The 19,831-nt window shown below is 33.2% G+C and overlaps 1 protein-coding gene across 3 annotated transcripts in view; it reads left to right on the plus strand.

Annotated features, from left to right (window-relative positions):
* The window catches only part of Gabra2 (gamma-aminobutyric acid type A receptor subunit alpha2), a 123,137-nt gene that overhangs the window by 39,612 nt on the left and 63,694 nt on the right, over positions 1–19,831 (plus strand). For all 3 annotated transcript variants that reach the window (XM_070013227.1, XM_070013229.1, XM_070013228.1), the window contains exon 4: positions 18,234–18,301. In XM_070013227.1, the coding sequence (XP_069869328.1) occupies positions 18,234–18,301 (68 nt within the window). The remainder of the gene's footprint in view (positions 1–18,233; positions 18,302–19,831) is intronic.

A 19,831-nucleotide genomic window follows, 5' to 3' on the forward strand; every position in this document is an offset into this window, starting at 1 on the left:
ATCTTATATGGTCATAGGTACATAGCTTTTGGCCTCTTCTACTTGTCCTACACATGTATTAGTTATTGCAAATAAGGGAAACCATGGGAACCCTTTGGGCCTGGATTAATATAATTTTTTCCAAGTCTTTCCATTTCCTAACAAATGGGGTGATATCATTCTTTCTGATTGAGCATAGAATTCCATTTATACATACCACATTTTCTTGATCTTCATCTACTGAGGAGCATCTGGGTTGGTTCCATATCTTAGCTATGGTAAACAATGTTGTGATAAACATAGTTGTGCTGGTAGCCTTAGTATACCCTTTTTTGTGATAGTTTGGGAAAATGCCCAAAAGTGGGATTGCTGGGTCATTGGGGAGCTCTAATTTAAACCACATGGTTTAGAATATAATATAGTTTAGAATGAGAGTAAATGAAATATCTCATTTCAAAATAGTCTGTGATTTAAATAGGGATACAGGTGGACCCATTGCAACAATGAAATGTACAAGATGTTATATGGAAAAAAACGAACTTGACAACTTTGGCAGGGGCTGCGGGGGGGTAGGGAGAGCAGGGATGGTAAGGGAAACAAAGGAGGAGGCAACAATGCTTGATAAGAAATAAGTAAGCCAAGCCCAAAGAAACATAGGTCCCATGGTTTCCCTTTTTTGCAATATCTAGTATATGTATGAGTCAAGCAGAAAAGGTCAGATAAGGTGAAGTTAGGAAAATGAACCCTAAGATATGTATTTAAATGTTTTTTTTTCTTTCATGAATTTGTTTCTAACGCATTTATAAGATTATTTCTTTGTTGCTTTGTATGTCCCTCCCCCACAGTATAACCCCTGCTTTCACTGTATTTGATGTCGATGTAATTTGTGGTGGGAAAGGGGAAAAACAAGTCGTTTAGGTAAGGAGGTGGACCCGTTGCAACAATGAGAAGTACAAGTTGTCATGTCGAAAACGAACTTTACAACTTTGGTGGGGGGGGGGGAGGATTGGGGGCGGGGGCGGGGGGGAGGCTGGGAAGGGATGGGAAGGGGAAACAAAGGAGGAGGCTACAATGCTTGATAAGAAATGTACTCATTATCTTGCCCATGTAATTGTAACCCCTCTGTACAGTATTTTCACAATAAAAAAAAGAAATATACTCATTACCTTGCTCATGTAATTGTAACCCCTCTGTGTGGTATTTTCAAAATAAAAAAAAACTTAGTTCATTTTTTTTCCTTGGAAGTTGAGCTTTTCATGTATTAATGTTGAATGATATTACCCATTTATATATCATAAAATATTCTGATATAAAATTTTGTTTATAAAATGTAAATTTCCTGTCTCCCTACATTCTTCTAACAGAGGTATTTAAAAATAAAAATGTGTAATTTTTCTAAAGAACAGATAGAAAAATTTGCATACAGAGTTAGAAAAAAGTGAAATTAGATCGCAGTTTGCAAAGAATGCTGAATTTGAGAATTTACTTAAATCAAAATGAACATTTCATAATCAAGTCTAGATGTGGCCTCCAAAAGAATTTGAAAAGACCATCAAAGAATTATATTAATTTTATTTCATCATTTTTTAATTCTCTCATTTCTTTCTTGTATGCAGAAGTCTATATTTATCAAAGACCTCTTATTGCTAATTTGTGTACTTACTTGAGTGACTTAGTTGGTAAGAAATCTATTTCATTAGCTTTTGTACCTAAGTAAAACTTGAAATCCACTCAATTTCATCAAAGAGAGCTGTGGTAAATATTACTATTAATTGCAATTAATTGTGTGCTTTTTTTCTGTCTTTGTTTCTTGTGGTGTCTTTCTCAATCTCTCTCTCATTCTTTCTTTTTTCCCCTGCCCCTCCATTCTTGATCTTTTTTTGTTTCCTTCTATCTCCTCTTTGAATTGTAAACTTAAATGCATGCTTGCAATACCATTTATAAAATAAGTGAAATCAAAGCATGCCTTGTGCCTTGAAGGGTGGCCTGGGAAGTATCTCTCGAAATCTTTCACTCTCCAGATTTATGTTCAGAACTTACTTATCATCTCTCTCCTTAGTTAGCATTTCTCCCCACATCACACTTTTGTATTTGTGTTAAGTTTGGTATTACTAGCTACGTTTTGGGCAAAAATAGATTTACTATTTTCTCTTTGTTCCTAGACCATCAGGGGTCACATGCTTTGTTCTTCATTTCCTGTTCACACATAGCCTATCATCTAAGCATATTAAATAGTGTCACAGCAGGCATTTGATAAGCTTTTGCTTTGAAGAAGAAAGTAGAGAAGGAAGCAAGAAAGAAAATCCATTTATCTGTTTCGCTGTTTTTCTACACTGAGGTCTCTTTGAATGTTTAGGGTATAATAATATCTTTTATTTAAATTTGAGACATTCAAAACCAAAATTAAAATATATGTGACAGATATGACAAGACACAGCTAGATGTGATATCTGTAGACCACCTATAAAATGTAGATATGATACGATGAAAAGTTGAAATAACTTTTGTGCAATTTGTTACTTGAATATGGGATTTCTAAAATATATAATATGAGGATGTCTCATGATGAGTTTGTAGTAAATACATATTTGATTATAGTGGCACTACGTAAGATAAAAGTGTTAAGCTAATTGAGTTGTCCTTGGACTGGCTACTTACTTTCTTTGATTTTTTTTTCAGTGCTGATGAATTAACATAAGGACCCAAGCATGCTGGCCTATATCTACTGCTGAGCTCTATCTCTAGCCTCTAGTTATGCTTTAGAATAACATTTTATCAGTTTAGAATAACATTTTATCAGATTCATTGTACGTATAAGCAAATGTGTTCAATTGAAACTCCTTTGTATAACTATTTGAAGGCAGTAAGAAACAAAAAAATCCTTACTAAGCAAAAAGTTTTTAAATTAAGAACTAGTTTGATCAGAGAAAAAGTGTTTCAGTGTACCTCTGTTTCTTATTATCTTTTGAATATAAACAAAGGAAAAGATAAATATAATAATACTTAGCTCAGAAAGATGATGTTAATGATAAATTTGGTTCAACTCTAAAACAACCTAATCCATGAATGCAGTAAATGCTTAGCATGTGGTAAGTTCCTTTCATTATCTCACATTGGGAATTCAGCAGATATAACAAGCACTAAGGGCTGCAACTCTTAAGTTTCTAAACGTTCCTAATTATATATTAGCAATAGAGAAATCATAATATTTTCTAATATGCATAGCTTCAGGAAGTGAATCATGTGAGATGTGATAAAGTTAATTATTTTACTAGGTTTCTTTTTGCCTTTTATAACACTTTAAGCTAAATTTGTGAAGAAGAAAGTTATACTATCATCAGAGTAGAATATCAATAAGCCCTGTGCTGTAAGCACAGAGTCTCTGAAGCTGATCTAGAAGATGCAGGGAAAAGAGAGAATAGCTTAAAATATTATCAACAAAACTCTGACTGCATTTAATTTTGGAATATTGTAGATGAAAAATGTGTGACTGTTGAATGCGAAGAGGGAATTCTAATTTGAAGCAAAACATGATCTAAAACCTACTTTTTGTCAACATCTAAGAGTAGAATTCTACTTTCAATTGTTCTCCAAGGAAGACTGATGTCATTTATCCATTTGACATCCTAATGATTTTTCTACCTGTAATCAATGTCAGATTATTCATGGATATACAAATAATGCTTTGATTTCTGACATATTTAAGTGTTGGTATGAACTTATGCTGGGTTATAATTTGCTATCGAACAAGAAGAAAATCAAAACAAATTTCACATCTAAAATTATGTTTCTAAGACAAGTGTAGAAAATAGAAAATAGTATAAAATAAAGTAATTTTTTCTTAGAATGTTGTGTATATAATTCTGTGGTTATTAATAATATATTACTTATACAGATGGAGTCTTAAGAGTCTTTGTGCACTGAATAGATTGTAGAGCACATGACCTTTTAATAACGTTATGTGCCTCAAAAGTTGCCATGTTGATTTTATTATTTTACTTGAAGTAGCTAAAAAATGCAAACAAAAATTTCTTGGAACTCACAGAAAGACTAATTATATATCCCAGAAATATCAAGTGTAACTTTGTAGATGGAGTGTTATTTGAGCAGGAACTTTTGAGAACAATGTTTAAGTAAAGAGCAAATTTTAGAGAAGGAGCAGTAAGTAGGAAAACATAACTGGATGGAGTAGACTTGTGCAGAGTTTGGTGTAACAAGATACATGACACAGAATGGTTTGGATCAGTATGTGAGGGTGGATAGAAATGTCAAAAAGGTCTCATGCCAAGAACTCTAAGAATTGTTTTGAACAAGGATGAGTCTTCAAGAATTTTTTTTTTAATCAGGGGAGAAATTTCTCAAGGTTTACATATATGTTAGAATCCTTTGGTAGCATCATAGAGGGTAATGTAAGAGATAGTTAAGAAAAGAGCAGGAACACATTAAAAAGACCACTTTAGAGGCCCTTTTGCTTATAAGGAAGAAGAATAAAAGAAACTTTAAGATATAGATCTTAAAATAACCTGATGAAAATGAATGAAATAGATTGAAATGAATGAAATAGATTGTGAGGCTTGTATGTGTAACTCAGTGGTACATGCTTTGCATGTATGAATTCTTGGATTCAGTTCTCAGAACTAATGAACAAACCAACCAAAGATTAAAATTGATGTTAGGGGCTGGGAAGGTGGCTCATGGGTAGAGCGCTTGCCTTGCATGCCTGAGGCCCTGGGTTCTATTCCTCAGCACCACATAAGTAAAAAGAAAAAAAAGCTGGAAGTGGCACTGTGGCTCAAGTGGTAGAGCACTAGCCTGGAGCTGAAGAGCTGAGGGACAGTGCCCAGGCCCAGAGTTCAGGCCCCACGACCGGACCCAAAAAATAAAAAAAATAAATAAAATAAAATTGATGCTAAAAGTTTCAACCCTGCTTTGATGAGATTGCCTTTTCCCTACACTAGAGATATAGTAGGCATACTTTTAAATATGTACAAAAACTTTTGTACATATGCATTTAAAGCAGTTTGAGTTGTATTTTAGTGATAATTTTAATTACATATAAATATTTCCTTTCTACCAAAGAGTAAAGAGAGAAATGTTCTTTTGCAAGCTGAACAAAAATATGGCAGTCAATAGTAGCATTTGGAGAATTTATGAAAATAAATTCTGTACTTAGGCTTATATATCCTTCAATCTCTTCTATCAGTAATATTGTGTTTCTGAAGGCATTTAAGAATCTGCAATATATGTTGTTTAACAAAACCATTTTTATCAGAAAATATGTTTTATTTTTATTTTGGCTATCAGAATCATTTCTTATTAATTTAAACCCTGGGACTAAGATATAAATTTTTATAGACACAGTTTATATCCTCAGCATTCAGCCAATAAGCTGTTTTATATTAGTGCCTGATGAGAACAGCATGAGATTTTAGGTTTGGGACTAATAAACTACAAATTACTAACAAACACAGTTGTACTTGATGTGTGATAGCTGGTCCTTTGATGGAACTTTGGACTCAATGTTCTAGCATACCCCAGTGCTTTGCATGCCCTCTTGAAAATCTTGAAATAGGCACCATCTCTCCTCTCCCTCCTGGAGAATCTCACTTATAATCAAAGTAGTACTTTGGTAGAGATCTATAATTCTTTCTCTTTTCAGAGGCCTGGACTGAGCCAGCAATTAGTTGTTTCTACCTTTAGGGATGTAATTAGTGTATAGTGACACATACAGCTTCCCTTTGGAAATATTCTCTCCCTCGTGGACCATCTCTGAGTAGTACTTAGTAAGCTCTGAATAGACTTTTGTTAATTGAACCAAATTGGTCCTACTCAATCAATGCAAACCAATAGGTCCCAGCCTTCCCCTGTCCTGGTAGATTTCCATTCTGGAGGGCTGCAACAGGAGAATGACTTCAGCTCCCTCTTTGGATTAAGCTGAATCTTTACGTATTGGAGGAGGACATTGCAAATCAGACAAAGAACAGCACATCTACTGATGCAATAGTTGTAAGAAGCAGAGAAAATCTTTATACTTTCTGCATGTATTTTGAATTCAGTCATTTGTCCACCTCCATGAATAACGGATGTGATCAGATGTCTTTAATTTTACCTTTCAAGATTTTGCATATTGTCTGCAATAGAGGAAATATTTTCTTTTTCTAGGTGTACATGTTTTTTCTTCAAAATTTATTCTGAACTTTAAGTAGTCATATAGAGGAGTTCCCCTTCCACAGAGCCTTGACGTATAACAATCAAAGGTGTTTTAAGGGCATGCTGTAGTGTTCCAGTGTGTGTATTGTGGAATGAGGAAATGAGGCAATTAGCCAATCAGTCCCTAATGCACTTAGGATTTCTTTGTGGTGAGAACATTTAGCATCCACTCTGAATAATTTTGTAGCATACTATACTGGGAATGTTGTTTGATTGTAATTTTTTTACTTTCTTCAGCAATTTCTATATTATTTTGCAAAACTGCTGTATTAATTTATATTCCATCCAATAGTGTGCAGTGATTCTCTTTTCTCTATTTCTTGCTTATATTTATTTTTTCTGTTATGCTCTTAGCAATAGCCATTCTAACAGGTGTGTGGAAGTATGTCGTCACTCTCGTTTTTGTATTTCCTAAATGATTTGGGATGTTGAACATTCTTTTGTGTACCTGTTAAGTAGTTGGCCATTTATATATATATATATATATATATATATATATATATATATATACATACACACACATATATGTGTGTATGTATGCATATATTTATATATACAAATATATATATTTATATACATATAAATATATAAACATAATACAAATAATAATATAATATTATATATAACATAATATTGTAATATATTATCTAATATAATACCTATATAAATATACCTATATAAATATACAACTTATACATGTATAAGTATATGTATGTATATATTTATGTATTTATATATATACATACACACATAGACATATGTGTGTATGTATGTATGTATGTATTCCTTTCTCTTTTGTCAATTGTGGTGCTTGGACTCAGGACCAGAGCCACTTTGTGCTCAAGGCTAGCTCTCTGCCACTTGAGCCACAGCAACACTTCCGGGTTCTGAGTGGTTTATTGGAGACAAGCATCTCACTGGGACTTTTCTGCCCATGCTGGGTTCGAACCATGATCTTCATATGTCTACCTTCTGAGTAGACAGGATTACAGGATTGAGCCACCAGCACACAGCTTATATATTACTTTGAAAAAATGTATACTCTGTATTTTACCTTCTTTTTGTTTGATTAGTAGGAACTGTTCCATGTATAATTTGCAAGTATCTTCTCTCATTCTGCAATTGTCTCTTTACTGTTAATTGTTTTCATTTGCTGTGCAGAAGTTGGCTGTGCTTTTAGAATCCTATGCAGTAAATCACTTCCCAGATCAACACCAAGTATTTCTTTTCCTGTTTTATTTAAGTCATTTGATACCTTCAAATGTTTCATTTAACATTTTAATATCATTCTTCTTCATGAAGGCAGTCAGATTTCTCATTTATAATTATTGAAGAAGCTGTTCTTTCCCCATTGTGTGTTCTTAGAAGCCTTTTAATGAAAGTCATTTGACTGTCACTCTGGTAGCTATTGTTGGTGAGTAAAAATATTACTGATTTTTTTTATTGATTTCCAATATGTAACATTTCTGAACTTGTCAGCTCTTTGTTTGTTTAATGGGTTTTAAAAACGTTTTCTACCCATAAGATCATGCTATCTATCACTAAACAGGAAGAATCACTTTTTTGGCTCTTATTTCAGTAACTTTTCTTGCGATTTTTTGTTTGTTTGTTCATTAATGCTCTTCTGAATAGAACCTTTAAAAGTAGATATACAGATCTTTTCAGGGTTCCAAACATGCTATTTTTAAAATCAAGCAAAAGATTCAAAACTAAAACAGAAAACATGCAAATAAAATATTTTTTAAAAGCACTAAGGCAGGGAGGGAAGGATGGTAGGGGAAAAACAGAGGAGGAGGTAACAATGCTCATTAGGAAATGTACCTTCCTTACTCATGTATGTGTAACTTCTTTGTACAGTAACTTTAGAATAAAAATATGTACAAAAAGAATCTTCTGTGGAATTCATGAAATTCCACATGCATTGATATTTTATTTTCCAAATCATCATAATATATTTAAACAAACATCTTTGTAATATCAATACAAATGATGCTACTAAAACAAAATATCTGTTGAATTTTATTATATTTCAAAATTCTTCTTGGCTTTATGGGCACTTTGTGGACCATTGAAATGAACAGTGTATTGTTGGAGTCATTCTATCAGATATGTGCAATCCCTTTGTGGTTGAAAGACAGAGGGTTTTATTATCAAATTTAATATTTTCAACTTCTAGTAAGGAACAACAAACTACCAAATTCACAAAAGTCCTTTCTTTAATAAGAACTGTTACTTTAATGAAAATGACTGATAAAAATGGCGCTTGTAGGTGTAGTAAGAATTATTTTAGGAAGCAAACTCTCTTTGTTGTAAGTGTAGAATAATGCAACACACAATGATGACTAACTTCTTGAAATATACACAGGCTCTTCTAGTTATGATAAATGAGGAAAAGAATTATTAGCACCATCATCTGCTTGAAGGAATGACATCTGCAATTTGATTTAGCCTTAGCATTGTAAATCTTTGCCTTACTCACATCACTGTTAAGATTTAAGTGATAGGACTGAAGAGTACAGCTTATTGTTTGGTTGGTTAGCTCGAGTAGATTTAATTAGTTTCTTTTCTGTATCAGTAAATATGGTCATTTTGCTTAGAATATGTGAGTGAGATTTGAATTTAGTTTTATTTTTTTATACTGCAAAGTCAGACATGAAGAGTACTGTCAAGCCTTAGCAGAGAGGGGGTGAAGTGAACCCCAGAAGGGGCAAAAACCAAGGCACAGTAATGACCACAGTATTACTGAAGATATGGAGAAGACCAAGAAATGGTGTGCAGCATGCTTTAGAGTTGTCTCCGCTTAGGAAGAGAGAAAGCTGAGTTATCTTTTTGTCCATCAGTTCCTTCTTGATTATTGCTCCAAATAGTAAAAACTTTGTTTATGCCTTCGCAGTCTGCTCTGCACAGAGAAATCCCTCAGGTAGGAAATAACTAGAACACTTCTCCATGGAGAAGAATGTCAAGGAATCATGGACCTGGGACTGAAAACAGAGGCCATAGAGGTCTTCTAGTTATATATAATACTTAGAACTTTGTTAATGCAACTTTTAAACTATCACACTTTGACTTGAAATCATTATTTATTATAATGAGAAAAAAGGTATATTGTATCCGCAAAAATAGAAATTCTTTTTTTTTCAGGAAGATTTTTTTTAAATTTTATTTTATTGTAAAGATGCTGAACAGAGAGGTTACATCAAGGAGTGTGGTAAATTAGTACATTTCCTATTGAACATTGCTACCCACTCCTTTGTTTTTCCCCTACTATCTCTTCCCCTCCCATATCCCCAATTCCTCCTTTTTCCCCCTAAATTGTGAAGTTCATTTTCAACATAGTATCTTGTACATCTAATTGTTACAATGGGTCAACCTGTATCCTTATTTTACATTTTATTTTATTGTAAAGATGTTGTACAAAGGGTTACAGTTACATGAGAAAGGTAATGAGTACATTTCTTGTTGAGTATTGTCACCCCCCCCCATTCTTAGTGCTTGACATAAACGTATTTTTCAAAACATTTTATTTTTCAACTTTATGATAATACATAACCAAATGAACAGGTATGAATAACTAAGTATTTATTCATTTATTTACTCAGTACTCAAGTTGGAACTCAGGGCCTGTGTTTACTAGGCAAGACTTCAGACATTTAAGGCATATGCTATATCATATCTTTATATTTTCAGCATTAAGAGGGGATAGCTGATTGAGTGTTTTGGTTTGCAATTCCCAGATGCTTAATGGTGTTTAATTTAATTTTTGTAATATATCTGTTGGCCATTTGTAGCCAATCAATAGATATTGAGAAATATCTATTCAGGTCCTTGGCTCAATTTTACATAGGATTATGTATTTTCATGTTATTTAGTTGTCTTTTAAAATTATCTTTAAGTAGTTATATTATGGAGTTGCCAGTTAACAAAGCAGTTTAAGAATGCAATATATCTTGATCAATGTCACCTCTTTTGTCATTCTCTTCATCCTTTCCAACCACACGCTTCCCCCTCAGTTTTCTTAATTTTGTAGGATACACATGTCTTTTATGACTACATTCTCCCCTCTTCCTCTTTTCATGTATTTACACAAGCCTCTCCTCATTTCCTGCTCAGTCCATTTCTAGAACCCATTTCCCAGTGCTTATTTGGTTGAATTGTATGTTAGCCTTTCTAAGGAATTACACCATTTGAGTTTTAAAACAATCCCTTTATCTAATTAAAAATTTGCAAATACTTTCTGCTATTCTGTGATCATGTCTTCAATATTAATTGATTCTTTTAATTGCTTTTAGACCACTTTGTGATGCATTTTAATTTTGCTTTTGTTGTTTATGTTTTGAGATCACAAATAAGAAATCTTTGTTTAGATCAGTGCCCTTTAGCTTTTACCTGCGTTCTTTTCTTAATTATTTAACAATTTCAGGATTGTATTTAAATCTTAAAACTAGTTTGAGTTGTTTGCTGTATAATAAAGCATAATTTCATAATCTGCCTGTGAATTGTCAGTTTGTCAAATGTACTTGTTTAAATCAACTTCTTTCACCATTGTTCATTCTTGGCACATTACCTTAAAGTCAATTAACTATAGAAGTGTGTGTTTATTTCTTTCTACTGCTTCTTATTCTAATCAGTGGTATTTTCCTCTTCTTCCTTCCCTCCAGATATCTATTACTAATCCTTTTGATGGATATCCCAAGTGGTTATGCAAGAGGCTAGGTTTGTTACTGATATATTTTTTCTCCTTTTACATGTTCAGCCTTTCCTATTTTGCTTCACCACTATTTATTTGCATTGCTAGATATGCAACTATCTTTTCCCTTAAGTAAGAAAACCCAAGAGATCTCTCTTACTCTTTCTTGCCATTTTGCTAGACTCTTCTTTCTCTTCAAAATCCATCTTGCCAAGATTTCTTCAAAGTCATTCTTGCATTTTCAAGTTCACTCCCAGGTTAGCATCTGCACAAATCCCTTCCTCTGCCAAAGAGTCTTCTGCTTAAACATTCAGATCTCTGAATCCAGAATGTTTTCCAGGTCCTGGATTACCTGATTAGAACTTTGAACTGTGCAACCTTCTTCATAGAAGTGTGAATTGTCTTTATAACACATCTACTCAATCTTTTGGATGCATTCATTCTTTTTTACTTTCAGATCTTCTACCTTCTTCTTTACTAATCTAATTTCCTAGGTCTAATTTCTAGGTCTAATCTCTTAGATCACTTTTTAAAATGTATTCCTTCAATTTTGCCTCTTATTTTTAAATTTTTTTCTTTTGATCAGTATTCTGATCTAATTGTTTACCATCAGATATTTTCCTTAATTGCCTATATTTTCACACAGATCCTGTGAGGTAGTTCCTGCTATTCTTGTTGCTTCAGAGAAGAAGAAACCAAGGTTTGTAGAAGTTATGTAATTTTTGCAGTTATTGTTTAATGGAATGAATTCCTCTCTAGTATGTGTTCACACCTTAGAATTCTCCAGTTTAAAATACGTACAATAAAAAGTAAATGCGTTTCTATTTCCTTTCATATGCTTGCCATAAGCAATTTCATATAAATTAACCATTTAATTTCTATAAGGGAGGTAGAGTTATATTCAAGTAAGCAGTTATCCAAGACTGCACAATTATGAAAAATGCATGATCTCGCTGCAATCCTATTCTTCTGTTTTCTTACTGCACTGTAGTTCACAATTTCATGGAATCCAATTATTTTCTATCTTGAGATGTTGACCTCACAGCTTCTTTTATTTGGGCAAAAATGAATACTCTGTTGGCACATTGGTACATACCTATAATATTGGGTATTTGGGAAATGGAGTGTAGGAGGACAATGGCTCTAGGCCAACTCAGGCCAATTTAGCATGAGAATCTATCTGAAAAACAAAAGAAAACAAAATAAGAAAGAGCAAAAAGACTGGGTCTGGCTCAAGTGGTTGAATTTTCTAACAAACATGAGACTGAGTTAAATCTCTAGTACTGTAAGAAGCAAAGAATCCAAACCTTAATGTTCTCTAATGTGTTTCTCTAAACCAGTAAAACATATTAAGATGTCTCAGAACACATTCTAAATTTCCTATAAAACATCCTTTATATCTTACAGGTTGAATAAGTTAAAGTAAAGCATTTCTATTTTTTACACTCACTGTTCCAAAATAAATCAGACTCAATAGCTGAGTTCTTTAAAATATTTATTCTGATCCTCTTATGATTCTGTCTGTAATATATCAGTTAGCTCCCCAAATGCCACAATTTCTACTTTCCTTAATTTTTGTCTTAAACAATGTACATGAATTACAGGAGATGTTAGAGGCTATATTCCCAATGAAAAGCAGTCATGGGGAGGAACAAGATAACGAAGAACTGAAGTATGGAGATGGAGGGAAAATGCAGTTTGAATTGCAATGTTCAGTTGTGGCTTATTATATTAGTAGAGATAGAGAATAAAGTGCAAGCACCATATACAAATGAACATGGATTCAGAGAGACAAAGAGAGAAAGAGAGAGAGAATAGTTAAAACATAAAACCTAATGAAATGAGTTGGAAAAAATCATATTAAGTGAAGTAAGCCAGACCCAAAGAAACGTAAGTTCCATGGTTTCCCTTATTTGTATTAATTGGTATACATCTAGGATAATCTTAGCAGTGAGCAGAATAGCTCAATAGACCTATGTACACACGACCATATAAAATGACTAAGTGAAATGAATCCAAGACATGGACACAAGACATTTTTCTTTGTTATTGTTTTTATTTTTTCTTTATTTTTTCTTTTTATTTTTTTGTCAGTCATGGGGCTTGAACTCTGGGCCTGGGCACTGTCCCTCAGCTTTTCAGCTCAAGGCTAGCACTCTACCACTTGAGGCATAGCTCCACTTCTGGCTTTTTTTTTCATATGTGAGAGAGATTATGAATAGAAAATTACAGCAGCAGAACACATTCTAAAAAAATTCTGTATATAGGAATTTAGAAGAAAGAATGATCTCCACAAGGTCTTCAATCCTATCCTTACGTACCATGGAAAAATCAGTTATCTTCAAGTCTGTTGTGGTTGGTTCCCCTAGAGACTGCAATACTAAAGGTATTTCCATGCTCATAAATGGTAAAAGTATTGGAAAATGTAATCTCTCCATTTTTGCTACTCATAGCATTATTAAAGATCAGATAATGAAATAAAAATAGATGTATCAGAATAAGTTTTTTTTTAGAAAAGATACACAGATAATTTTGGACTTAGAAACTCTTTAGTTCAATTGCATATGTCTTGGGACAAAGTTACTATCTCTAGATTAAACATCACTGAAGTAGGAGAGATTGGGTTTATCTAGGCAAGGTATTTTCTATTTCTAGGGTAACATAGTTACTGACCACATCAGGCAATAAATATGCATTGGCAAGGCACTTGATAATGAAAAAACTCTGAAATATTTATAGGCTTTTATATTTTATCCTTTAAACATAATTTTATATTTTGTAACCTTGGATATCCTATTGTGGCTATCTGGGGAAAATAAATTTAGAAGTGGATTGTATGCTATAGGACTTGGCATAAGTAACAGGCATATATAATATTCATCAATCATTTGTGGGAGGGAAAAACTGCAACTGGCCAAATATTAGAGATTTTTGTTTGGAAATTTGATTGCTACTATATATCATATTACCTATTACAGGCATGCTATTTATGAGGTCATCAGAAATTTTGATCAAGATAAATTGTATCCATAAGCTGCTTTGTTAAATGGCAACTTCTTTGTACAATTACTTAAAGATAACAAAAATAATTTTAAAAGAATTTTTAAAATTGTATTGGCTATACACTTTATGTTCTCACTATTCATTCACATTGCAACTTTCTTTCATTCAGTTTATATGTACATAGTTCTAGTGAAATTATTCATCTCATCCTCTAAAAATAATCTAATAATCACATGGATAGATTCATTTCAGTAATATTATCTTAAAAATCCAATCTGGCTTTTGCCGTGATTTCTTTTTCTTTTTTTTTTTTTCTTTTTTTTCTTTTTTTCTTTTTCTTTTTCTTTTCTTATTTTTTTTCCTTGTCTTCACATCTTTCATAGTGAACAATCTATCATAGTCTCATTTGAGTTTATTTATAAAATGTAACTTTAACATTTATAACCTAATTTTGGCCAGAATATTTTTCAACTCAGTGTCCTTCAAAGAATCTTCTGTTGTTTTGAATCTAAAGATTATAGTCTAATAATTAGGGAGTGTTAGTATCTTTTGATATAATGTCTACCATTTTTTTTAGTCTGAAGCCTCACACTTTGCATATATCAGCCATGTTTATGAATCAAACCTAATTGTTTGAGTCTTGATTTTGTACATAAAGACTTCTTTGCAAAAAATATTCTCCCTTGCACTTTATAGCCTTCCCACCTTTTGAAATCACAATAGAATAGTTATCCAGTCATCTTCCTCCAGGATGCTTCTGTTAACATGGCTATACTGTCTTCTCATTATTGAAGTACTATTTTTAAATAATTTTTGCTTTCTATATAGACAGAAAACTTTTGGTTCTTGAATATTTTAATGCATCTTATGGAATTAGAAATATTAGCTGTCTATTTTATTTTCTTCTTTACAGAGTTGCAAAAAATTTCTATTAAGAAATTTTTATTGGGTTGTTCCCATATCTTGCCTATGGTAAACAATGCTGCAATGAACATGGTTGTGCTAGTACCTTTAGTGTGGCCTTGTTTTTGCTCTATTGGATAAAATCCCAGGAGTGGGCTTACTGGATCACAGGGAAGTTCTATGTTTAGTCTTTTGAGGAACCTTCATGCTGCTTTCCAGAGTTGTTGAACAAGTTTGCATTGCCACCAACAGTGTAGCAGCATTCTATTTTGGAAACAGCCCAGACACTCCTCATTGGATGAAAGGATCAAGAAAATGTGGTATAGATACACATGGATTTTCATACTTCCATCAGATAACTTATACAGTACTCTAGACAATCACACAGTGAGATCAAAGGAGGATGTTTTTAGGAGAGGATCACAAGGGCTCAATAGTTGTGTGCATATGATCTTATAGCCTGATGTTCATCAAAATGAACTCCAGGAAATGGGAGTGATAGGGTTTTTCATTTGTTATTTTACTTTTTTCCTCTCTCCTTTGTTGCTTTTATTGATTTCTGTATGTACGTTTATCTGCTTTGGAGAGGGTAAGAGGGAGCACAGAAATTATTTACTAAGGCTGAACACATTCAGTAGTGATACTAGACACTATGTTGAAAATTAACTCTACCACTTGTGGAGGAGGGATCAGGAAGGGAAAACTGGGAGAAAATGAGGGAAGAGGTGGCACTGTTCAAAAAGAAATGTTCTCATTACCTGACTATGTAACTGTAGTCCTTCTGTATATCATACTTACAATAACAATAAAAAGGAAAGAAAAAAAGAAAAACGAATTTTTACTATTATTGTCTACTGCATTACTCAGTGAAGGATGCTTTTTTTGTGAGTCAATTTAAAACTCTTCTTGTAACTATTTATACATTTATTTGTTTTTCCTGTGAAGTATTTCAGACATGCAGAAAAGTACAGGGAATAATATGGCTTATTCAAAAACCACTGTCATCGAATCCTGATTGCCAGAATTGACTAGGATCAGCTTTATAAGATGAGAAATGCATCCAGTTCTCTCAGTACATCCCTACTGGCCAATCTTCTCTCTCTAGTGGTAGCTGTTATTCTGAGTCTGATGATTCTCTTTAAGGAATAGATTTTCTTTTATGCTTGTTCCACACATCTCTATTTCTATTAAAGTATCTAGTATCAGCTCACGATGTTTCGCCTACAGAGAAATCTATAAGTAGATTTTCTTTCACATATCACGCTGGTGGTATTTGTAGAACCCCAAAAATTATCTTGCAATCAATTATTCTCAGGAAACTAGTGGTGGATGTTTTATTTGAGATCTGCTTACTCTTCAAAAGTTTTGGTGTGCACAGAATCATTGCTTTCTTCAGGTTCATTCTTTACCTGTGCTTTGTTACTTCACTGAGAACCAATCATTCAAACTTTCAATCCGGGTCTAACAGGTGTCCTTTCCCACTTCCAATGTTGATGAAATATTTTAGCAAAAGTTTGCTTCTAAATAAGAACTATGATGGAAAATGGATTGCTTATTCAAATATACAACACCTAATACATGACAGATACATTTTAAGCAGTCAGTTTACAATAATGAACAGAAATAACACAGTATCTATTCTTTAGTGAACTTCACTCAAGTCAGGGAACAGATCAAACACCAAACAAATAGAGAATAACATATTAAGCCATGGAAATAAAAAAATTTAAATATCCTATAAAAGAAACAAGTATTAGGATAGTAACACTAAAATAAAAGAAAAAGAATGGTAAACTTTTGCTCTGTATACTGTAACTATGATTTTGTCACTGAGTGTTCTGGAGAACAGAAATATGTATGTTTGTTTGTAAGCAACTCCTTTTAGCTTCAAGTTTATCATTGGATGATGTATGATGCTATGGTTTTGCTTTTAGACCTAAAAGCTAGATTGCTTGAGTTCTAAAATCTTCTCTGTCAACTATACTCTTCTGTAAGGCATTGGGAAAATTTGATCACATGTCTGTCTATCGTGGAACACATGCATAGGGGTCACAAAAATGAATGAATGCTATAGTTTTTTTCATGTGAATTATATGTCAAGTACTTTGAGAAGTCCCTAGTATGTAATAACATTCAAAGACTTTTTTCAGAACCAGTTTATTAAAATTCTTTTCATTTTTAATTTTTATCTTCATGTTTCCAAAATCCTAGACATACTTCACTTTATTCTTCACTTTATTCATTTCCTGTAAAATACATTCATCATAATAAAAACTATTTCCTTATTTTGTTTGTGTAGAATTGGATGAGAAATTTAGCTCACGATGAAAAACTAAATGATGATTTTTCCCCTTACAGTAAAGTTGAAAGGATTATTGTTTTTAAATTTTTCCTTTGAGATTTCTATCTCCCATCACCAATTTACTTTATTTAAAATAAAACATGCACATAGCTTGGTTAATAAAGTAATTCAGTTAATTGTGTTATAGCTATCAGGTTACAAAACTTTAGAGTCTAATTCAGTCTTTGCACTTCAGGTATTCTTAAGTATATTCAAAGGAAAGCTTGTTTATAGATAAGTTAGTATGATTGCATATACTTCTGTGTTGCTGAATAGTAAGGATTTTTATGTTAATGTGAAATACAATTATGATTAAGAATTTTTGTGGCTTATCGATAAGACATACATCCTTATAAAATCATAGGTCTTTACGATCATGTTTTGAGTACAGTGGCCCAAGCCCATAATAATAATTCCTTGGGAGGTCAGGATTGGAGAATTGTGAGCGTCAGGCCAATCTGTGCATGAAGTTTCCTGAGACCCCCATCTCGCTCAATGGCTGGGGAGGATGGCATGCACCTGTTATCCCAGCTGTGGGAGAACGGTGAAATGCTGTGGAATATACCTGTAATCCCCAGGGCCATAGGGAAGCATAAGTGGGAAGAATGGAGGATCATAGATCCAGTTGACCTGAGCATAAAGTGAGACCCATCCTGAAAAATGACTAATAAAAAGGGGGCTGTAGACATGACTGAAGTGTTAGAGTACCTGTTTAGCCAGCACAGGTCCTGTTCTTCACCTTCATGAAATGATAGACAGAAGTCCTTATTTTAAACACCAAATTTAGAACTCTATTGTATAATAACCATGTTTTCTTGTCTACTACTGTTGATGAACTTGTTTAAATCAGTTTACTTAAGATGGTTTCTGAAAAAAATATTGCTCATACTAAGTTTGACTAAAGCCTATGCTGATCACGTTTGTTCTCTAAGAAAGAAGATTAGAATATTTTAGATACAACTTTGTGGTGGTTGTGAACACTATAAAAAATGCAAAATGGTTTGTAAATTTATCTCCCAGCTTTCTAACAATTCCAGGTACTCAAGTCTTTCTTTGAGTCTTGCTACATAATGTCTATAGTCACTCTTTATTTTTTTCCCCTTCCACTAGACAGTATTACTGAAGTCTTCACAAACATCTACGTGACCAGTTTTGGCCCAGTATCTGACACTGATATGGTAAGTTTTTCCTATTTAGTAGTGTTTTTATTTAGATAATAGAAAGTGGTATGTGATTTACAATAAATACTTTTATGGTTGTAGAATTGCGCATCTGTCTCACATCTATCAAAATACACAGGGAGCACATGATGATAATCTATTCATACAAAGGAGCACAATACCAACCTGGTGCATTTGGTCCTTTATATCTATATGCTTTACAAAACTTATCTTACCACTACATTGGTAAACAATTCAAGTGTAAATAAAACCAATGGTATTAGTGACAGTAATTTTCTGGTATTTATGTCGCTGCTCTGAATTATGTCTGTACAGTTTCATAGAAAGTTGTGATGTTTTTTTATCCATGAAAAAATTTTCCATGGGGCCTCAACAAAGTAAATGCCTGTCATGTACACAGAGCAGGCACATATAAACCCATAAAAAACCGGATATGACCATTTTTGCATTCTGTGAGACTAGTGTTCATTTATTTACTTTTTAATTAGCTTGAAAAGAGAAGAAGCTTAGTCTGGTATGTTAGAAACCAGGGGTCTGGAATCACCAAGAAAAATCATTGACTATTCATGAACCTTTTAGAAATCAGTTGTCCATGTCATCTCTGAACTATTCTATAATAGAAATTTTTCTTGTAGTAATATTGTATTCACTAAAGCCAGGTGTTGGTGGCTCACATCTGTAATCCTAGCTACTTAAGAGGATCATGGTTCAATGCAAGCCCAGACAGGAAACCACAAGACTTTTATCACTGATTAACCACCAGAAAACTGGAAATGGCTACAGAACTAGTCTTGAGCAAAAGACTTCAGGGACAACCCCCAGGCCATGACAGACATCAATCTATAGGTATTAGTCCCATGATAGACAAAAATAAATAAATAAATGTGTATATATAAATATATGCATAAATATACACATTATGTATATATATTAACTGGTATCATGTCATATATTAACTGGTATCATGTCACATATTAACTGGTATCATGTCATATATTGTCCTCCACTTCATGTCTGACCTTGTATTTTATGAATGTGCATGTCTTTGTCCTGTGCCACCTCCCCTACCTCCTCAAGTTTGTGGCTTATAATCATAGTCATGCAACAGCCATTCTGCACTCAAGAACCTAATGTTACTTTAAAGATCCGCCTCTTATATAGTGCAGGGAGTGAGTGAGAATTTGAGGTTTCCGTGTTCCTTTTGCTCAGTCATTTCCCAGCCACATAATCTCTCCCCAACTTCTCTCTCATTGATAACCCAAGGGGAAAGTCGACAGTTTGGAAATTTTCCACCTGAATAAACAAACAAAGCCGAAATAAACCCTTTTATTTCAGGCACTCATAAACATTGTTAGTTAATTTATCAGGACCTCCCTGCTTTCCCATTGGGGAGTAGGATTGCCACTTTTATAATCAACAAAAATTTGTTATTCTTTCTGTCAGAAACACTATCAAAGAAGATCTTCACCTTTGGGAGTTACAAAACATGATCAGTTGTTTAACTTTGATAAAATATAGAACGTGAAG

The sequence above is a fragment of the Dipodomys merriami genome, unplaced genomic scaffold (genome assembly GCF_024711535.1).
Source record: "Dipodomys merriami isolate MVZ:Mamm:240054 unplaced genomic scaffold, mDipMer1.0.p SCAF_9, whole genome shotgun sequence".
NCBI lineage: Eukaryota > Metazoa > Chordata > Mammalia > Rodentia > Heteromyidae > Dipodomys > Dipodomys merriami.